The sequence below is a fragment of the Fringilla coelebs genome (assembly GCF_963513975.1).
Source record: "Fringilla coelebs genome assembly, chromosome: 7".
Lineage (NCBI taxonomy): Eukaryota > Metazoa > Chordata > Aves > Passeriformes > Fringillidae > Fringilla > Fringilla coelebs.
In genome coordinates this window covers 21,095,872-21,118,420 of record NC_140035.1, presented here as the reverse complement: position 1 = coordinate 21,118,420, position 22,549 = coordinate 21,095,872, and the positions used below count along the sequence as shown (strand labels likewise).

The following is a 22,549-nucleotide window of genomic DNA, read 5'->3' as shown; positions in this document are numbered from 1 at the left end:
CATTGTTTATGAATTTGGATTGTCACTGAGAACAAATAACTCACTTTCTCTTTTGCAAAATGATGCAAAATAAGCTGTAGTGGATTTTTGTTGTCTTTCTCATGGCTTTTACTGCGCATGAACATAAATAAATTTTTATATTGACAATAAAAATATTTGTCTATTTAGAAAAAAACTTGACTGCAAAATTCCCAGTTACAGCAAAATAAACAGAAGCCAAAATCTCTATCATCACATCCCATCACATTAGAGTACCATGCTAGTTATTCTAATTGAAATGTGATTCGCTGTAGGGGCAGACCATTATACACATCAGAGAGATTGAAAGCAGGGAAACAAAATGCAAGTTTCAGATTTCTAAAATCTCTTCTCCATACTTAAGAAATAGGATGGTCACAATTCCCTTGCAGTACTTAACACAGTGTCACTCGATCCTCCATTATGTATTTTGGAGGAAATTTAGCAAAGCTCCAAGGTTTGTTCACCTGAGACATGCAGAAAAATGTGTCAATGTGTCCTGTTTGTCTGGCTTTTGATAAACATCCTGGCTGAAAGCACAGCTCTAGGAGGAAGAGCAGGCAGGGTCCTCCAGCTCTTCCCTATTATCACTGTACATACATCAGGATGTGAAATCAAGTAGCCAGACCTTTCAGCCAGTACTCAATTTGTTATGCACTAACTTCAAAAGAGACTTTATCTGAGTGAGAATTGCATGCTCCTATTCAAAGATGTTGAAGTTAGTGCACATAGAAACTTGTGCTTGTTCAGAGGAAATGTCAAAATTTTCTAAAAAGGTGTGAAGTGTAAAATAAAATTGCAGGCTTTGGAAAGGTAAGTTGTATAATGCTTTAACTCCACAGACTGTTTTGAAACCCTCTTTTCCCAGCAGTGGGAGAGTGCTGATTTCCAGAACACAGAGATGCAACACTGTGTCCTTCCAGTGAGTAGCTGTGGTACCCACAGATTGACTAGCCACATTCCATGACGCAACATAAGCACAGGAACACCTCTTTGTGCCAAAGTACATGGTGGAGATGCTACAAAATGTGGTTTATTGCCATATGAGGGACGGACTGAGCCCATGTCATACCAGATGTTCTAATGGTGTGCAAAAACCTGCAGTATCTGGAATTTTGCAGCTTCAAGACTGAAATTTTACAAACACTAATTATTTGCAGATGGTGCCTTGCCTTACCTTACTTGCAAGTGTGAGTGGCTGCACACTCACACTTGCAACTGCATAAGGGAGAGGGAGGGGAGCTCTGTAAATAAACTGCTTAAAAAGAAAACCAAATAGTCAAACTAACAGCTTGGTAGTTTGATATTAAATTGCCTATTGTTACAGTATTTTTCAAATAGCTGTTACCATAACAACATATTTTTTCTTTAAATTTTTTTAGCTGTTTGGGAAAAAAATTCTTGCCAGAATTCTTCCATAATAGCTTCCATTAATAGCACTGTCTTCGGTTGGGGAGGCCAGTGCTGATGTCTCCTGCTGTCACAAGTCACTCACACATCTAGCAGATGTTTTGTTTGATAAGGCCAATTTGAGCTTTATAGAGCACGTTGTGGTTTTTCATCCATTCCCAAAGAGCAAATATCAGTTAGGATGAGACTCCAAACTGATCATTTGCTAGGAGACAAGGAGCGTGATACCTGTCAGCAGAATGTGACCCACCCTGAGAAACTATCTCAGACAGAACTGTAAAAGATTCTCCTTTAACAGGAGCAGCAATAGTGTACCATGCACCAAAACACAGACCTTGGAGCTATACCTATAACAAAAAAAAAAAACATGAGAAGGGAAAGGAGGGAGAAAGGAGGTAAAAATCCTTTAGGAGGCCCGTATTTCTCTCTGATTCTGCAGCACATATTTTACTAAATTCTTAATGCAAATGCTGTAGATGAAAGTGACTTACCTCTATCAGACAATTTATTTCAATCAGAATTGGAAAAAGTGAAAGAAAAGGAATCCACTTTAAACATTGAGGCTGCCCCAGCAACGCTGGCAATTTTATTTTGGATTCAAGTAATTTGCATGACTAAGAAGTAATTGCTTTTCCAGCCCCTACACACACTTGAATGTGGATAACATGTCCGGATTATTATATTTAATAATTTGTCTGCTAATACCATCTTGTTTCTGGAAACAGAGGCACAACTATTTATTTTTGCAAGGCTTATTTGATAATCAGGTTTTTCATTTTATAATCACCTAGGACCATATTTTAGCATAAGTTGTTCGAATATTTTTTAGCATTTACTGCAGAATTAGAGAAGGTTCCATGAAATATTTGAATGCTATATAAAACTTCTCAGAGGAGAAGAAAATATTGCTATATGTTATTTTTGTGTTAATTACCTGGACCAGAATGAGTAGCAGCTAGCCAGCCCATAGGGCATGCTACTTTTCTAGAGAAGGTGTGTAAATGTGTACATCCAGATGTGTGCATATGTGTGTGCCCATATTTTCTTTGTACTAGCTAAAAATAATATTGAAACATCTTAAAACAGTGTTGCTAAACAGTGTGCTTTAATTTCCATACTCTTTTATGTAAGTCTACATTCACAAGAGTAGTTTAAATTAATTCCAGAGAGGACATTCCACATTTGTACAAGTGTAAATGACATTGCAAAACAAAGTGGTTATCTGGTCATAAGGCTTTAATGAGACTACCGCCACAACATCAAATCTTCTGTTTATTTGTGAAGATATAAAACATTTGGGTGAACCTGAAGACAGCAGTGTTGAAAATGGCATCACAAATCCTGTTGCTCTGTTTAAAATTCTGATTAGATAGGGCGAAGTGCAGATTTTTTTTTTCCAATACGTAGGTGAAAATATTTCTGTAAGTAAATTATTTCCCTCCATATTTCAGTGCATTTAAAAGCATACACACTTGTATGTATTTCCACTTTTAAGAATGCTAGTTCTAGTTATAAGAATGCAACAAGTCCAGCATTAATCTATCTGCTGGAGTTTCTGGTTTAGCAACACAGCTGTGTCAGGTGTGACTAACACATTAACTAACACCTGATTTGACATAAAAAGGTGAAAGTGGTACTGCAGATGCCTGCAATTTGACTGATAATGTTAAGAATGGTCATCCACACACTGTCCATTAGATTTGCTTCGCTGAAATGAGGTTACTCAACCTGAGATCATTTCATACAGGTAACAAATCTGAAGTTTAGAAATTAAGAGTACTGCATGCTCCTCTTTTATGCTCCATATTGGTTGTAAATGCATGTAACAAGTGTCAGTGAGATGCAGTAAATTTGTTAACCACAAAAATCTCTTTCATTCACACCACTCTGCTGTAACTAGCATTGAGAAGATAAGCTTTAAACAGAAAGAGCTTTCATATCCTGCTCCAGGAGTGTGACCAGCCATGGTAGGTTGCTCTTGGACTCATAACTACTGAGAGGACTTTTGAAATGGGCACTATTTGAACTTCTGAGCATGGTCTATAATCTTCTTTAATAATTACATTAACTGTGACAGTTTAATTCAGTGTAGGTACCTAAAACTATTCCTGAAATTAATAATAGGCATGCTTTATAGCTTATGCATGTCAAAAGTTGTAAGACAAGTCTCATCATAGAACGTAACTATTTTAACATGACTTTTTAAATAGTCCAACCGTTTAAAACAATTATATAACATTTTTTCTCCAATTTTTAAAACAAAAAAATCTTTCTTTGTATTTATAGAGTTGAATATAGTTAAGCGACCTCTACAAAAACTTCCTCTTTGAACTGTTCTCTGAAGAGATCTTCAAGGCAGCTGAGTGCCTCAGATTGTGATTTTGTAAGGTTTTGATGCTAGAAAATTGTTTAACAAACAGCTCCAAAATACTGGGATTTTGATTAATAACATACAGTGTCACGGTATTTTAAAAATATAAAGTTTGAAATCTAACATGTGGCAAAAGAGTATGTGTTCCACATGGTTAGGAAAATGGGAATGGGGGCATACCAGTATCTGAGCAGGAGGAAAATAGTTGTATAAAGCCAATTAAACTATTGTTTAGGAATGTATTATACTGCTGTCTCTACTTGTGCCAGAACTTTTCCTCTAAATTCATAGTTGAAGAGGATGATCCTTCAGCAGAATAGGGAGTTTGGGTTACTGTTGCTTTGTTTTTTAAATGTATGTACTGTATGACTCTGCAGAGTCCTGGATTTGGTTAACATTGACTTCTCAGCAGAAAACCGTTTGGGAATATTAGCCTAATTTCTTAATATAGTAATATGTGAATAATATAACTCAGGAAATCTAGTTGAGTATAACAGTCTTGAAGAGCAATGCTCACACTGAAATCAGTCTTTGGGTCTCAGAACCTTTCACTGTTAGTTAATTTCCTGTAGAGTTTCATACTCTTCTCAATGTTGAAACTTTTCTCATAAAAGAGTACTCTGCCAAAAGAAGTTTTGCTCTAAGGACACAAAATAGTGCTGTATTTGGAGTCTTTCCAATGACAGGACTTGAACTAATGTTAAGAGATGCTGTACTGGCCTATACTGAGGGGTTAATTTAACAGTCCTACCTCATTCATACCCTCATTACCACTAGATTAGGATTGCATCTAATCCCATAGTAATTACATATTAGTTGTACATATTAGCTCTAGGGTGGGATCTGATGTTTGCATACAAGTATTTATTTTACTAAGTGAAAAGGAGAGAAGACCTACCCAACTCTGGCATCATACATGTATACCCCATTTGCACATACACCTTTTAAATTCTAAACCAGAAAAAACTTGTGACTTCAATTTCTGTCTTGGGGTAAGCCAAAAGGGATTTAAAAAAAGCCAAAAGTGTTGATTAAAAAAAAATTACAGGAGCAAAATGCAAAGTAGTTAACTATTCAATGTGAATACATTAACATTAGAATATGCAAGCTGCCATTTACCATGCCATTGCAATGCTGCAACTGTCCAGACATAGCACTGTTGGAAGATGAAGGGTACCTGTAATTCTTACCAATGCCAACATTTCTTTGTTGTTTTTAATGGTTGGAAGTAAGGGGTAGCCATAGAGATGTACAGTGGAAAAGACTCATAACCTATATCTCTGAGCAATTTTGCATTTGATCCATCAGTTTGAGGAAAATACTTCAAAATGCAGTTCTCTATTAGTGATGGAAAGTTATTGCAATATGCTTTCAGCAGTGCACTATGGAAAATGGACAATAAAACTGAAGTTATTCTGTCTTCAGATCAATGTAGGCATGAATCTTAAAAATGTGAATAAAAGAGCTCATTCAGCAAGCCCTACTAATTATGTCTAGCCCGCATTTGCAAATTGTTTAATTGTGGATTGGTATTACTAAATCTCAAGGATTATTTTGCAGTTTTTGGAATCAACATTAAAAATAGTCTCCATTTAATCTCTTTCAGAAGAGTTGAAGCTAAATGTTATGAAACTAAAATGTAAATAATGAATAAGAGTCTAATAGCCAAATTATTATCTAATGACTGGAATCCAACTTCAGAATCATTACAGAACTTCTTTTTTAGTGTTCATTCACCCCACCATAGATATAATTTAATAAATTTTTTTAAAGAACATTTTAATAAGCAGGAATATGACAAATCTTTGTGAGTTAGGATTTTGAGACTGTACTACATTTAATCTCAGCTAAACAGAAGATAGTCTCTCAAAATTCTTAAACACAAGTAAATTTTAGTTAGGGTTTTTTTTCCTAAATAGTTTCTGTGGGTGAATTTCCAGCCTGTTGATGCAAATGCCTACCACAGCTCACAGTCCATTGCAATCTCAAATTTCAAAACTAAGTAGGCTGGTATTTCTTTGGTCAATAATGCTGAAAGGTACATACTGAAAAAGGAGGAAAACCCTAAAAACATTAAAGTATCAAGTATTTTCAAAGTGCTTAACTCATTCAGTCTTCAGGAATTACAGAAATTTTAAACTGCACTACTGAAGTTGCTGACAGCATGCTTTTCAGTAGTGAGCTCTTTGTCATGGATGGGAAGGCTAATCAAAGTGTGAGGCAGCCTTGCTGTTCCAATTTCATCTTTCCAGAAACACTGGTCTCTGAGATACTGAGGCATCGGTTTTTCACCTGATGGATTGTTGATGAGGCTTCTCAACCAAATCCTCACAGTGTGTGAGTTACAGAGCTGGCTCTAGGCAAGTTCAAGTTAAGCCATTTGTATCCATGTCACTTTGGACGTGTCTAGTTTTGTGAGCAATTAAAAAAAATAGGTCATGTGTTGTACTCTGGAGATAGTGCTGTTTGTAATTCTCTCAAAATTTAAACATTTTGCATGCCTCAGACCACTTGCAGGGTAAATGGAGTCCCCTGCTGAGTAGCTAATAGGGGAACTCACACTTTCAAGAAAAGTGTGTCTAATAGCAGGGGATTACTATAAACCTCCTGGTTTGATGTACATCCTCGCTTAAATGTTCTGGGAGTGGCTTCAGTATCCTGCAGCTTCTGCATCCCACTTGTAGCTGCAGCCAGGCATATTTAGAAGTTCATTGAAGGCAGAAATTTTTAAAAAAGGAGTTATCAGCTCTCCTTAGAGCTATCAAAAATCAAAAATTAAGTAATTGGCTTACCTTTCTTCCCTCTTCAAAATGCTACATGCGTTTATTATTTTTAAGTTGAAGTTACAGCTCTGGGTGATTTTTGAATTCTGTGATAGTAGAATATATATTTATTCAATTTTAAGTAGAGAAAGTAAAAGAAATAAAACTACTTTTGAAATTAATTTATAAGCTGAGTGCATTGCATATAATAGTATGTTGTGTACTAGATAGTACTGATATGAAACTGACTTCTGAAGTAAGAAAAAGTCCAACCAGAAAATATTTGTTTGGTAAATATAATGATTGTATTTGTTCATGTTATACTATTGGACATGGCATCTCCCAGGCACTGTTTGTGCTTTGCAGACTGCTGATTATTTCCAAAAGAATCTCTGGAAATTTTCTGAAAAACTAGGTTCATCCACAGAACATCACTTGAGCAATTAATGGTTTTCACTAATTTTGTAGTTCCCTGAAACACTAGAGAAGCTTCCTAGATTTTGTTTTCTAGGCCAAAGATCTCTTGAGCTTTGTCTGTTTCCTGAAAGCCCTTGCTTAGGTGTTTCTAAGACAGCTTGATGTTCCTCACTGGGCAGAAGGCATTCAAGCAGGTGTGAAGTGTAATAAGGCTAGATAAAAGACCAATCATGTTTTTTATTGCCTACTCCTCTCCTTGCTTTGGGAAGTGGATAATGTATTGTGAATACTCTGCTGGTCATATTTTCAGGTATAGGCTGGGGAGGTGGCTGGGATTTGTGTATGTTACAAACAGCATGTTCATTTTAATAAATCTGGCTATTAAAGGCAGTTTTGTGGCTAGTATAGCCGTCAGTCTGATAGCAGACATAGCTTCAGTTTTGTGGAGGTCATTTGCCCCCTCTGTTATCACAGCAGTGAGGTGAATACTCACACTGGTGGCTGTTATCTCTTTCTAGACTGAATGCTGTTCTTAGGCATTTTGTCCTTCACAGTACACCTCTCCAGAGAAGTGGGAATCTTAAGCTTGAAAGACTCCTGAGGCAAATGCTATTTCAGTCTCATTGAAATCCAGCAAGGCACCAAGCACTGAACAAAAACCCCACAGAAATTGCAGAACAAATAAAAGGAGAGACTTGAAATCACCTGAATCAATAGGAGTTCTTACCCTGCCCTGCAGATAGGTGAGTTCTCAAGTGTTGCTGCCTGCTATTGCTAATTCCCTCCAATACCTGACCCATGGGACTGCAAGTGCGCTGATTGGATGTTTCCTGTGTTGCCACACATGAATAATTCGAAAATATGCAGAAGATACAGGCAAAGTATGATTGCTCTTTTCCTATGAGGAAATCTGAGTTGGTAAGTGTATTGAGGTCTGTGTTGGGTGGACTTTCAGTCACTCAGAATCTTCCTTGATTGTTGAATGCCTTTAAAAGTAGCCCATGTTTCTGCTGGGATCATGCAGAAAACATTAACGAACATGAGAACTGTCATAGATAACTGCAGTGAAAGTGGTTAACTTTCATCTGAGAAATCATCTGGAGTTTTATTCAGTGAAGCATGCAATGAATGTATGAGCCCTGTTTTTGTTCTGAAGTTTATTTTCTTCCTTTTTAGCTTATTTTTTACAGTGTGAATATTTCTAATTTTTGTGTATTTTAATTATTCTTTTGCTTTGAAAATGACATGGTTTGTCTCTTTACATAGTAAAATTAAGAATGTCATCTTGAGTCTGCTGAATTAGGGAAACTGACTTGGATATACTGAAACATTTTGTAACTTTTTTCTGTAATAATAGTTAAGGCTGATTGGGACAGTCGTCACATACTATTTGTGCTAGTACTACTCTGAAACAAAGAATGATGAGGACTGGAACTTGCAGATTCAGAAAGGACAAGTATGCTTCTAGTGTAAGAGTTAAGAACAGAGAAACAATCATTGAAGTTATTATTTAATGATGGACTGAAACTTGCATTTGAGAAATTACTTCAAAACTTATCCCAGATAAAATGAAAAGAGAATTACCTTTTACCTGGAAGATAAAAAATAGTAATATTTTTCTCAACCATCTACTTAAGAAAATTTGGTATAAATTGACATCAATTGATTATTGAAGCAGAGGTACCACTAAAACTGTGACTGATTCTATTAAGTCTTCTCCCACTTTGTGCTGCAAAACAATCTCATCTTCTCATTAGAATGGCTGGAGACAGCTCTGTGAGTGACTGTAGATTCCTTTCCCAGAGTCTGTAAATGTTTCAGATGCATCTGAAGTGCAGTCAGGCCGTATACCAGTTACTAACATTCTCCAAAAATAATGACACTTCATTGTTACTGAACTAACATAACACAGCTATTCAAACTTGGCCACCTACCTACGCATTCCAATCTACAAAACACTGTGAGGGAAGAAAATTGAAGTGGGATCATCATTTGGCAGATACATATCATAAATTAGTGATCCTCCCAAGGCTTTTCACTGAACCAGCAGTGCAGCTAAATAGCTGTCACTGAGGCACCATGCTCATATTGTAAGGGAATGGAGTAAGAAGAAATTAATACAAACATTATTAAACAGTCACTGATTCTTTGGAAGATAAACTGAGGGGGACATAAAAGCATTTTCAGCTGTATCAGGACACCAAGGTAAGGAGTGTCAGTTACTGAAAGCTGTTTGAGTCAGGACCCCAAGTGAAGCCTAAGGGGTCACTTATGTCATGACAATCTTTTTCCACCTGTTGAGGAGCTTGGCTGCCTGTGTTGGGGTGGGACTGTCACCTGGGATCAGGTGCTGTGGATAGACCTGTGGGAGACAGTCTCACTGGGGACTTGTCTGTTGAGAGCTATGGTTACACTCAGGTGTGAGGTTGTAGGTGTGCCAGCTCCTAGTTCAAGGAAGATCACACAATCTAATCTCCAGTCTGTTGTCACTTGGCTACCCAGCTTGAGCACTCACTTGTTTTGTCACTACTGATTTTTCTGGCAGTGAATGATTTTTGCCTAATCTAGGTTGACATTGCCAAACCTGCTTTGTTCTTTTTGCTCTGGTATTATGGGGAAGCTGTTCCCGCTGGTCTTGCTGTCACCCTCTGTGCCTGGTTGGAGTTCTGTGGGTGGCTCACCTATTCCAGGCCACCAGCTGCCCTGGTGAGAAGGGGACAGTGTTTCCAGCCCCCCTGGGCAGTTAGCTGGAGCCACCAGCAGGGGCATTTCACACTTGGCTTCCTTAGAGAACTTAAAGGAATTTCAATACTTGTATTTCAAATGGAAGGAAACAAGACACATAAGAACCAGGTTTTCTCTAATTAATACCGCAACACCCATTTATTTTGGTGTGAGAGACTGTAGCCAATTGTAAATACCATTATACATGTTTTTGGAAATGATGGTCCACTTTGGCAAGCCTCTCCAGATCTTTAAGATCTTCAAGCTTTCCATCTGTTACCCAGAATGAAATAATAATGGATATAATTTTACAGACTATGTACATAAAAAAGTAATGCTGATATCACTGACATACTTGGTAAGTGTTTTGTAATTAACATTTTCCCCCCTTTTAAACCACTAAAGCACTTTGTGGACTACATTACTGTGCCGCTACTATCAAATAAGGTAGGAAATCTTTTATAATATTTTGATTCTTATTTTTACCACAATTTACATTACGGCATATTAAAGATTTCCATAGTTCCAATTGGTGAACCGATGTTGAACTTTAAATGTCTTTACACTTTTGGTTTTCATCGTGGATTTGACATAACGCTAATGTAACTAACTAGTACCAAAGCACAAGTTTTCTTTTATCACGTTTTTGCAGATATATTTTTAAAACACTTATTCTGATTATTTGTTTAATAGGATATGCTGATTCAAATTAAAATGTTGACTTGTTTTAATAAGAACTCTGACATCTGTTCACGCATCCTTCATGTAAAACACCTAATAAGAATTCTGTTAGTCCTATAACATAGTGGTAGTGCTATAAATGTAACCAAGGTAACATTTACGTTTGGTAAAAACATTTTTGTTCCAGTATGTTTTTACCATTTTAAACAAAGATGTTCAATGCTAATACTTATTCCTCAACTATCTTTTTGAAACCATTACCTGAGAAGTAAATAATGTTTGAAGAAAGGCAAATTTTTAATGCAGAGTGGCATAGTCATCAATAGCCTACAAAATACACTTTAAAAATCATGCTTTTACAAACATGACACAGACTCTGCTGTAGCACTGTATGCTCTAAAAGCTGCAGATATATTTTAGAAAACACTGATGAAGCCATTACTGCTTCATGCATTTGTTCATAGTATATATCATTATTCAAGAAATTTAAGAACCATAATGATGGAAAATCACACAGAAAGAAAAGGAACATGGACTTTGTCAGAAACAAGGGCTACATTTTTATTCAAGAGGCCCATAATGATGGAAAATCACAGTGAAAGGCAGAGACGAAACAGGGATCCCATAAAGAACTGACAGACCACAGTGGTACAAGTAGTAGAACCGTCATAGCAAGTGGATAAAAATAAAGAAAACAAAATTAACTAGAGAAGAGCTGGATTCAGGGATGAAGCAGAAAAGAGAAACAAATCACAGTAAATGCTGAAGATTAATTTCAAAGACTCCACTGAGAATGAGTGCAGAGACAAGTTCCATCAATATTAATGAAACTGAAATAGAACTCCAAATGACCATGAGTACAAAATGGCACACAAAGCATTTTCTTTTAAATAGGTTGGAGATTAGATCATAAGACCTTCCCAAAAATGAACAGAATACATACAAGATGTTATTATGGAAAAAACTATAAACAATCACAACATAATTAATATTTCTGTAGTTCTTTTTTAAGACTTGTCAGCACGTGCATTTATTATAAAAGGATGGTTCATAGAAGACATATTTAGGAAAATAAGCAGAGAAGAGTATTTTCTCATGTCCAATGTTCTACAAATATCTTAAAGGGATCTTGTATAATTTCAAGTAGCAGTCTTTGACTCTTTTTTTTTTTTTTAAAGCAGTCTGAAAGAGCTAGATACCTCAAATCCTTAATATGTTCCACTTCAGGTTTATGTAATGAGCAAGAAAATATTATTGCCCATCTTGAAGTGAAAAAAGAATAACTATTAAACATAACTTGACAGTAAAAGTTCTGTGCAGTCAGGAAATAAACTTTCCTTCCTAAGTTACTTAAGCTGCCCACTCATATTAGACAGCCATGAGTACAGCCCATGGATCTTCTAGAGATTCTCTCATATTCTTGACACTAAAAAGTTTTGCCCCACCAGCTGACAACTGTATTCACCTCTCATCAGGTAGCCTATGGTTAGAAACAAAGGGGTGCACTTTAAAAACCTGATTTTTAACAAAGACCAACAGAAATGTGTGGTTTCTTGGATGATGTTGTCAGGAGCCCTGTAAATTGTGACTGGTATGTCAAATATTATAGAATCCTTAGTGCAAGAGCAGGGCAAGTGAGTACCTTTCCGATAAAGATTGCTCTTCCCTAGGAGCGTTCGTCGTGACAGGCAAAATTTCAGTGTCACAAAGAGAGAGTCAATCTGTTTCACTCACGTAAAAAATTAAACTATTAAGGGTTTTTTCATCTGTCACAAGAGTGGCCACATCTTTCTTCTCATAGCAGGTCACTGATGTTATTTCAGTGCCTTCCCACAGCTGATCAGCAGTAGTTCTTCTCCACTTTTGGGTTCTCAATGCACTTGCTGCCGATGCACAAACCTTTCTTTTTTACATTGTAGTAAAGATGTGATGGTCTAAATAAAGCTATTGAGAGGAATAAAAATACTTTGTAAGGCAAAGTTTTGGTTTAAAAGGGAGACTGGGATATAAATATATATGTATATATATGCCTTACAAAGTACATAATTCCAGTATAAAAAATACTGGAATAAGTGTAAAAATAATGTAGATTACGTTTGGTGGAAAAACAATTATTTGTGGTAGGCTATACTCCTATGTTTCTTCACTGGGGCAGAAATTACATAGTGGCAGCCAGTAGCTAAACTGTGGCTGAAAATCCCTTTCCAGAGTTTATTTGGGTTCTGAAATCCCTAGTGAAATCTGTGTCCAAGCAGTCATGCTGTTAAGTCAAACTTTGGTTGCACCCACAAAAATATTACAATTGTGAGGCAATGGAATTTCTATGATCACTTGTTATTTCTTAACATGGTGATAGTGTTTTGTAATAGGGTTTTATTGTCTTTCCAGAACTCCTCTGCAGAGGTGTTCTCAAGCTTTGGCTGCTCAGCAAGCACTTCTGGCATGCCCAGTCCTGTCCTGCTGTGTGTATCCTCCTGAGCAGCAACTAGCAGGGCAGGACATCGATCTCTTCCTGATACAGATGTGAATGTAACTCTCCTTTAGGACAACATGGGATACACTGGGAAGCTGACTGCTGAGCAGGTTTCTATCAGGTGCACTGGCACTGAACAGTTGTTGCCAGATGATGGTGGGTGCAAGGCAGCTGTGACAAGGCACCTTTTGCAGTTGCTGTGGACTCCTGCTTTATGCTGCCACCATCAATAGTGTGCATATACAGGTTGTTTCCAAAGTTAAAATATGGCAAATCCCACATATACAGATGACAGTACTGCACAGTTGAGAATAGAAAGTTAGGAACAACTTTGCAAGTAAATTATGGGGAAAACATTGGTGGTGAGTGAAGCTTTGCTGAGCTTCTAAGCTTTTCTGAATAGAGAGTTATGAAATGACAAAGTAGCTAAGAGGTCCTCTCCTGAATGCACAAGTGAGGCATAATTGCATTGTGACTTTTTCTTATAAATAAGAACACTACCATGAAATTAAAGAAAATTATATATATGTGATCCGAGTTTTAAATTGATTTTATTGGATTTTTGTAATATAGTAGCTGAGTTATGAGGAAGAAATGATTGGATTCTTATTATAACCACAAGAATGCAGTATCAGCAGTAGGCTAATAGTATTTACATGGAAACTGAAGCATTGTATAGAATAAATCTCCACCGTATTTACAGAGGTCGCTGTAATGCTAATGTAGAACAGAAACTGTCACCCCACGTTCTCTAAGGGTGCAGTGCTACCTGTGACAATGTTTCTGAATTGGACTGAGGTATACACTCATCTGTTCATGCTAAACAATATAGCTTCATGAGGCAAAACTAGCTGACTGCAGTTGTAAACTCTTGAAATTTTCCTCTGCAATCCCATCTTGAAGGTGCAGGATCCCTGTTACCATCTCTCTAGGGCTGACGTGCTTTTGGGCTTTAATGAATAAGCCCAGAGGAACATGTCCCACCCCCTTTTTGAGCACCAGGTTCCACATCCAGCCCTACATGCAGTTTTTGTGAGCGCTCTGGATGACCTGGTAAAAGCTGCAGATTTTCCAGAGCATAAAGAATTCTCTGCTATTTTGTAAATACCGTCCTAACTATTTCCCACAAGTAACTCTTTTTCTAGGCCTCTAGAAATGTAGATGACTATGATTAATCCCTTTTATCTGAACTTAGCAGGTTATAAAACACTTTACAATCTGAATTTAAGAGGTAGAATAAATATAATATGGAAAAAATTTTAAAGATTTCCAGAATTGCTGCATGATGTCTTTAAATATTTTGTTTGGTTTTCATTTTACAGTAATTTTGCAAATATGTAGTGTATAAAATGTATCATTATCACCTAACTAACATACTTTATTAGGTATCTCATTTTGTTCTTCCATCAAAATAGAATGTATCTTATGGGGCTAGAATATTACTGCTCAATCTGCATTAGATCCAGAATGAGGTTTGCGGCTTTTTCCCTGAGATCATGTTTTGAAGTTCAACTATCCAGATCTCTCTATACATTTTTCTGCTATGTTCAGTAAATGAAGTCATTCTATCTATCCTAAGAACTTGCATCACAAACATTTTTGTGCCCTAGAAGAGAAAGATGACGTCTTTGAAAGCTAGCAAAAGTCTGCTGTTCTTGCATAGACATTTAATTGCACACAGTTAAAAATCTACATTAAATGGCAAAACTTACATTATTTTAGCTTTTGATGTTGTAACTTCAAACTTGTACCCCACACAAAATATAGAGTTTAGAGACATTTATAGAAAAGTAATTTTATTTTCCCTAAAGTTTCTTTCTTGCTGGTGTCTCCCAGGCTGCTGAACATTGCTCAAAGATCGCAAAAAACTGATACAAGTCCACCTGTGGGTTTATTCCTAGTCAGCATTCTTGCAGGGTGGGCTGGTTTTGAGTTTTTGTTTGCTTTCTTTTTTTGAAGTACACAGGTATAGTCCAAATTCAGAGACAGAAATCTCCCTACTTATAAATTAGAGGATCTTCTTTCATGTTCAATAATACCCTTCAAGGCATGAGAAGTATTTAATACTTATGTTCCTTTTTCATAGTTTGTTGTTTAACTATCAAGCAACTTGATTAATACACAATTCAGGGCTACCATCTACACTAAATCTACACTAAATAAAGTGAAATCTACATATTTTATCAGATCACTACCATTCCTTTTGTTTTAACAGTTTTTTCATGTCATATGGTTTATTTGTTGAAAAAAAGGTCATGCTAGAATGTCCTAGCCTCTTGGAGGCCTAGAAAACCCTAGTATTGCTCACCTCATGATCAGTCCCAAGTTATTTTTTTCTGTTTTTATTAGTATTAATAATAAAAATATTTTTATTTTATTGTACTACTTTCATTTTGCTAGGGTACCGAAATGTTTAAAGTAGACCTGTCATTCTTGAACTGAAATGTTATTAATTCACTGGTAATTTGTCCTACTATAGAACCTCTCTCTCTTCTTGTGAGCAAATCTCTTTCACTATTCTCACTATGAACATCTCAGTATGCATTATGCTTGTTAGTGACATTGTCCATGTTAAAGTTATGAAATTCAGCTGATATTTCCAGAGGTATGATCTACAAATATTAATAATATGTGGCAAAACAGACTGTTCTGCACTAGCACTAGGTGCTTCTCGACTGTGAGAGTCTGGGATGCCACAGAAAGGGGTGAGAGAGATGTTTTATGCCACCACAGCAGTCCTGACCATCTTTGGAGCTGCACTAACAACATTAACAACCTGGACAAACATTAAAACAAGGACAGTTATCATAATACAAAAGAACAAAAAAGCATAAATATAAAATGCAAAGGGCAGTATGAATATAAGTGTATAAAGAATGGAGTAAGTTCAGATTCTCTATGAAATCAGCCAAATCCACAGCTAGAAGAACAAACGCTGTTGAACTCTACCAAATGTAATGTTTAAAAATACTGTATTCAAGAGCAGTTCAGCTGTGTGATGACTACCTTTAAACATCACAGAACTCAGTGAGCGCCATTTAGTTTAGACCATGCCCTTGAGTAGTGTTTCTTTTTAGTACTTGAGTGTATTTATTACTGGGAGTCATCTGGCTCCCTTCAAGTGGCAGAGACCTGAGTAATTCCAAGCCGGGGTGTACAAAAGCAGCTGTGTTCTTCTCACCCCCTGGGCTGCACTGAATATTATCTGGTCACAGCACGGATCAGGGGCTCTGTCTTTATTCTTTCAGTTCTACAAAGCCGCTTATTTTTGCAGTTAACGGTGACTTTGCTGTAAATATGCGTTCTGGGCAGCAGAAAGCAAAGACTGTTGGTGGCAGAAACAATAAACTGTTTGTTTTATTACTGTCTCTTAAACATTTTAATCAGGTAGAGTTGCTCCAGGGCTGTTTGGCTTCTGCACATGATCCAGCTGTACAATAAGCTGTATTTGTGCAGCACTTCAGTGTTGGAGAGTTGACATTGAGATGATTGCCTTCTAGATGTTAGTGGTTTTTTCCATTAAACTTATAAAACACATTTTTAATGTAATATGGTCAAGATTATTATGGTTTAAACTATGTATGCCAGTTTAAAATGAGGTTTTCAGCATTATGACAGATTTGGATAGAAAATTCAGCTAAATAAGGCAAACCTTGACTTTAAAAGCAACTTGAAATCAAAAGCATGTAAGATGAAGTGTTACATGGTCATGAGTCAATTTCTAGCTGAAAGAATCATATGCTTTGAAGTCCTGTATCTGCATTTGGTGAAGTGGCTATGCTAACAGTAAGTTAGATATAGGAGCTATAGAGGGGGGAGAGAAGGGGAGAAGTGGGCCATTTTTACAGTACGTTAAATGAAGAGCATAAATTAAAAACTTATATTCAAGCTTGCACATTTTTGTACACACATCACTGGCTCTGGTACCATATGTAGTCACACTCAAGTACAGCAACAAAAGTAGGCAGGATTTGAATTTCTTTTTCTCTTCTAGTCCAGCTGTTTTCCCCAACAGCTAAAATCAAAATTATACCTATACTAGGCTTTATTTTTTGTGTATCCACAAACATACACACACATACACTCCTTTACTTCATGTATCAGACTGCTTATGCCTTACACCTGTATTGTGCTTACAAACTGCTAAGTTAAATATTTTTATTTTAATAAGACGTTCATCTGCTGAGAGCTATTGTTCCTAGATTGGACAACAAAATAGTCTGACAAGAAGTTTGGATTGTGGGAAAATTTAATAAGCAGAAAAGCTCTCCAAAAGTAGTCTTTCAGAAAGTTTGTGGCCTTATTAATAGAGGTAGGCAATCCATCCTGTGCTGTTGCTGTGAAATAGTCCTGCAAAATACTGCTTTCAGGACAAGTAAAGTGTCTTGAACTTTAGAAGGGTAGAAAACAATGATGTTTTTATTTTGTTCCTGAAAAGGAAACTAAATTTGGTTGCTGAAGATTGTAATTTATGGATGTGAAGGGGGCTAGGGCTGTGCTGAATTTATAATAATTTCTGTTAATTTTACTGAATGTTTGGTGTAGTAATACATTAGCTTTATTCAACAAAGCACCTGTATCTGAATCTGAACTAGATATACTTTTTTCCCCTCTTATGTGTATAGTGATTTTAAGACAGTAGAAAGACCACATAAATATATTACTAGTAAAACCTGTTATTATCACTATCCTAATAGGAAAACTCTGAACAGATACAGCATTCTCTTCCTCAATATTATTGTTGCAAAAATCTCATGTCACTGAAATGTAAAAGTTGTAACAGACATTTTTAATGTATAATTTCGGATTAGGCTTAGTAAAAGTGTCCTTTCTTTAAAAAAATTCAAAAATATGTTCAATATTATATTCCTTTTACTGTGACTGAGATGATATGTATCTGATGATACTCTCACCTTGACTCCTTCACTCTGGTGTTTTTCAAGTTTTGAGAATTTTGTCTTACGGACTTAAAATAGGGCATGCTATAAGAATAGTTTTTACTGCCTTCTCTCCTTCAATTTTCTTAGCAGGCAACACTTGATGGTGCCTGTCTTTAATGGTTCAGAGAAGCAGAGCCTGAGTTAAAGAAAATGTCTAATTTTTTTTAAGAGTCCTGATCTGACTTCTGTAACATTTTCTGCAACTAATTTTTCATAGATTCTAAATGTTTCATCTATTCTTCATAACCTATTTTATTCCTAGATTATTTTATTAATTTGCCATGTAAATATTATAAATCAATCACAATGTATTTACAAGGGTCTCCTGACCATATGCCTTTTTATCTAGATAAGCATGCACAAAAATCTAGTGGTGTGCCTAAGCACTAGTGCTCCTTTGAATCCAAAAAACCTATGGCACTTCTCTAGACATGGGATATTTGACCTTTCCAATGCTTCCTGCTCTGGTGCAGGATTGATGGGCTGGCAAACAGAACCTGGAGAAGAGGAGGCTCAGGGGTGACCTTATCACTCCCTACAACTCCCTGGGAGGAGGTTGTAGCCAGGTAGGGGTCAGCCTTTTCTCCCGGGCACCTAGTGATAGGATTAGAGGACATGGTCTTCTTCAGCTGTTCCGGGGAAGGTTTAGGCTGGACATGAGGAGAAATTTCTTCACAGAAAAGCTGATTAAACATTGGAATAGGATGTCCAGGGAGGTGGTGGAGTCACGGTTGCTGGAGGTATTTAAGGAAAGACTAAACGTGGCACTCAGTGCCATGCTCTAGTTGACAAGGTGGTGTTTGGGCATAGGTTGGACTCCATGATTTCAGAGGACTTTTGCAGCCCCGTCGATTCTGTGATTTGCGCGCACATTTGCGGGTGCTCCGCGCTGCTGTTAGCTGCGGCCGGGCCGCGCTGTCACTGCCGGCGCGGCGCTGGGCCGCACCGTCACGGCCGTGCCGGGCTCGGGCCGTGCCGTCGCTGCCGGGGCGGGACCGGGGGTTCGTCCCTCCCGCCCGGCGCGACCTTTCCCCCGCGGCTGCGCCGCCCCTTCCGCCGGCGCGTCCGCGTGCGAGGGGCCGCTGGCGCTCTTGCTGTTGCTCCGTGGCGGCTCCGCGCCGAGGTGAGCCGGCTCCGCGGCCGCGGTCGGGACCGCCCGGCCGCCAGCAGCCCCGCACGGCCCCCGGCCGCCGCCGCCGCCGCGCGGGTGTCTCTCCTGGGCTTCCTGGAGGCGGAGGCCCCGGCTGGGCCGCTGCGCCGTGCCGGGAGGGGACGGGGCGTGGAGGGTGCGCGGAGGTGTCGCGGGGAGCTCAGTGTGCCCTCCTCTGTGCTTGCAGATGCCCCCGAAAAAGGGAGGCGACGGGGTTAAGTCGCACCCGATTATCGGAAGGTTCGGGACGTCCCTGAAGATCGGGATCGTCGGGCTGCCGAACGTGGGGTAGGTGTGCGGGGACGGGCGGGCAGGCTGCTCGCTCTCCCCGCCTGTGGCCCCGCGCAGGGCACGACCTGAGGCGCCGCGTGGGTGCAGAAAGGTGGGACAGGAGCTGAGGGACACTGCTGTAACTGCTCCGTGGTGCGCTTCCATCCGTAGCTGGAAGTACTTGCAGGTGAAGCGACGCAAAACTGGCAGCGATAGTCAGGTGTGTACGAGTCTGGACAAGATAATAGGGAAGGGTTCAAAGAAAGGAGAAGTCTTACTAATTGCTGAGTTTCATAAAACCCTATGTCCTTTCTCTTTTCTGTTTTCTTACTTCTACTGTCATGTATGCTTAATGCATGTTTTCATGCAAATACTTAGGCAGACATGCGCAACAAATTCCTTTTATATTTTGGGATGATGTGCACAGGAAGGGGTTAGTTATTCCATATAATTAGCAGTGAAGAGGACTTTCTTTCTTGAAACTTCTTCAGAGAAGAAGTCTTCTCAGCGAGACAAGCCTAAGTGACAGTTTGGAAGAGATGATGGAATGTTAATAATTGATTTCTGTCATGCTTCTCATCTGTTGTTATGGCTCCTCATAGGAGCTCTACTTGAAAAGGAGGATGAATTGATTACCTGAAGGATATACATGTGAAACTTTTTGGTGTTAATTTCTGTATCCTGTTTACTAAGAGGAGGTCTCAGCATTCTCAGTGTTTAAATCTTTAACAAATTAGATTGTGTGTGTGTCTTAAAGCTGGAAGCACTGCTTTCTTATGTTTTCATTATAATTTATTTTGTTTTTCAGGGTGTAGCTAAGATGTACTCCATAAAGGAAATAATTAGCTTTAACATTGTATTGCATGTCAATGGGGATAAACAGCATTTTCAATTATGTTATGATGTAACTTTTAAAGAAAATTGTTAGTTGAGCATGTTGGATGTATGCAGGGCAGCTCTGAAAATCACAAAAACCTGAATATTTATTATAGAAAATTTGGGAGTTAATAAATTGCTCTTTTGGCTTAATAAATGTCAGCTAACAAAGTAATCTGTTATTTGGTTTAAGGGAAAGTGTTCTCTTTTTTTCCCCCTGGTAGAGTACTTGTAGGCTTGTTGCCACTGGTACATAACAAGGATGAAAATAATTTGGTAAGGTACAATTGTATCTTCATATGCACCAAGGATTATTGGTAACTGATTAACTGATGTGGTTTGCTTTTTGTGCTATTTTTTTTTCTCTTTTCATTGTTGACTTTTATTGTTTAGATACTGAAATTGTGTTACAATGTAAATAAATCTTAAGGAACAATTTACGTGTGGAAAGGGTGAGTCATGGCAAAACCAGCTTAAAAAAAAAGTTTCAAGCATCTTTACTGGTATCTCACTGTACTTGAAGAAAATGAGAAATAGCCAGTAGGGTTGTGCATTGCTTTTGACTTAATTTTTTTTTTTTTGCGTACATATGTGTACAATATACATACTTAGGGGAATTTGAAAGGGTAGCGAAGAGAGGTAAGCATCACTGGGTTTCAGTGGGGTTCCAGATTCCTGTGCCTTCTGCTAGAATCAGGGGAATGGTCACTGCTATTGAAGTAAATGGAAAGCTCAGTATTGCTTTGGGTTAAAATGTGGTTTGATCCAGTACTTTTAAATGCTTCTAAATTGAGCTACTTTAAGAATGTTTTTCTGTCATTTATAGGAAATCAACGTTTTTCAATGTGTTAACAAAGAGTCAAGCGGCAGCGGAAAATTTTCCTTTCTGTACTATTGATCCAAATGAGAGTCGAGTACCTGTGCCAGATGACAGATTTGACTTCCTATGCCAGTATCACAAACCTCCAAGGTAATTCTTAATATTTTTCCGCAGTAAGGCAGCTGACATAGTATTACTGAACCAAAACTTTTCATAAAAGTTTAATGCAGCTATAATGTCTGGAAGTTTGTTACTGATGTCTGTTTTAGAATATGAAATTATATGTCTACCTGGATTTTACCTTTCCCATGCCCCTGATATGACCTTTATTTTATAAGAATGGTAAATATAGGAGCTCTCAGTCATTGCTCAGCAGCATTTGGTGCTAGGTGTTCCTGTCTTTGAAGGTGGTTGCTTCCAGGTGCCATGGAGGATCTTCTGAAGAGATTTGGAAAATAAACAGTAGTGGACATACCTGACTTGTCGTAAGGTTGCTCATTTGAAAGATTTCCACCCTATACTTTGAAACATTCAGAATATTGTGTATGCTCTATGAAGCTAAACAAATATCTGTCATTATCCCTGCATCCTCAGTTATTTGGCAATAGGTTTGTGGGCAGTCTTTTTTGTCCCCAATTTTCTCTCCTTTCGATAGGCTCTGCTACTTGTACATTTCTCCCAGTTCTTTCATTATTCCGGGAGTGTGTTAATTTTGTCACATCTTTTTTTTTTTGCTATTGACTGTAATCTGCTGTGTATGTTCAATGTGGGAACTTTTTTTTTTTTTTGCTTGAACAGCAAAATTTAAGGTGCTTTCAGAAAACAGAAAATTAAATAGGGACTTTTGACTGATTAATTTTAGTGTGCAGTTACTTGCAGAGGTATCCTGAATCAAGTGAGTGTACATAAATCATAGGACAAACTAGCATGCATGTGTGTGCTTTTTTCCAACTCTCAGGCCTCAGTTTTAGAGCCAGATCTCACCCACAGTTAAAAAAAGATTGATATGTTGCTAACCAAAAATCCATTTTCTGGCTTAATTTTCAGGTCTAAACAAGCTGTTTCTGTCTGTAACTATTGTGCAGTTGTTAAATACTGCACTAATATGCTGTATTTTTAGGTGAATTGTTGCATGCTATCTTGTTTTTCCTGCTCAAGTCAATGTTAACCATGATGGTTACTGCATGGATCTTAAAACTGCTGAATTAGAGACAGAGCTTTCAGGCTGTTTACTGTGCAGAGGTAATGACATAGCTTTTAAGTTTTGTTGACAGTTTTCTTCTAACTTGTACTATTAGTGCTGCTTTGGCCATGTCAGTAATCCCTTTTTATGGTCACTTAGCAATGAGCAGCTACTCCCATATTAATAGTTGAAGTGACAAAGAGATTATTACCTCTTCCCTCACCCTGCCTTTGGCCATCTGTCTTTACAGGGAGTGCTAAGATTGTAAATACTTGTATGTGTGTTGTCTGACTAGCAAAGTCTTCTTCCCTCCCTCCTAACTCATCGCTCTAAAGTATTAATGAAAATAGTATATTTTCTGTCTTTATTCAGTAAATATACTGAGTTTGATAAGCTGGATAATCAGCTTTTATTTGAATGGTCTTTTGACTTTCTACAGACATTTGTAACTTAA

The 22,549-nt window shown here is 37.8% G+C and overlaps 1 protein-coding gene across 2 annotated transcripts in view; it reads left to right on the top strand.

Moving 5' to 3' along the window:
* Nucleotides 1-18,839: 18,839 nt before the first annotated feature.
* The window catches only part of OLA1 (Obg like ATPase 1), an 89,414-nt gene continuing 85,704 nt past the window's right edge, over nt 18,840-22,549 (top strand). Inside the window, exons 1-3 of one of the 2 annotated variants that reach the window (XM_084209018.1) lie at nt 18,840-18,919; nt 19,134-19,234; nt 20,919-21,062. In XM_084209018.1, coding sequence (XP_084065144.1) covers nt 19,134-19,234; nt 20,919-21,062 — 245 coding nt within the window. In that variant the 5' untranslated portion in view covers nt 18,840-18,919. Of the gene's footprint in view, nt 18,920-19,133; nt 19,235-20,918; nt 21,063-22,549 lie in introns of those variants that run through there. The other variant, XM_084209019.1, reaches the window with a different exon arrangement.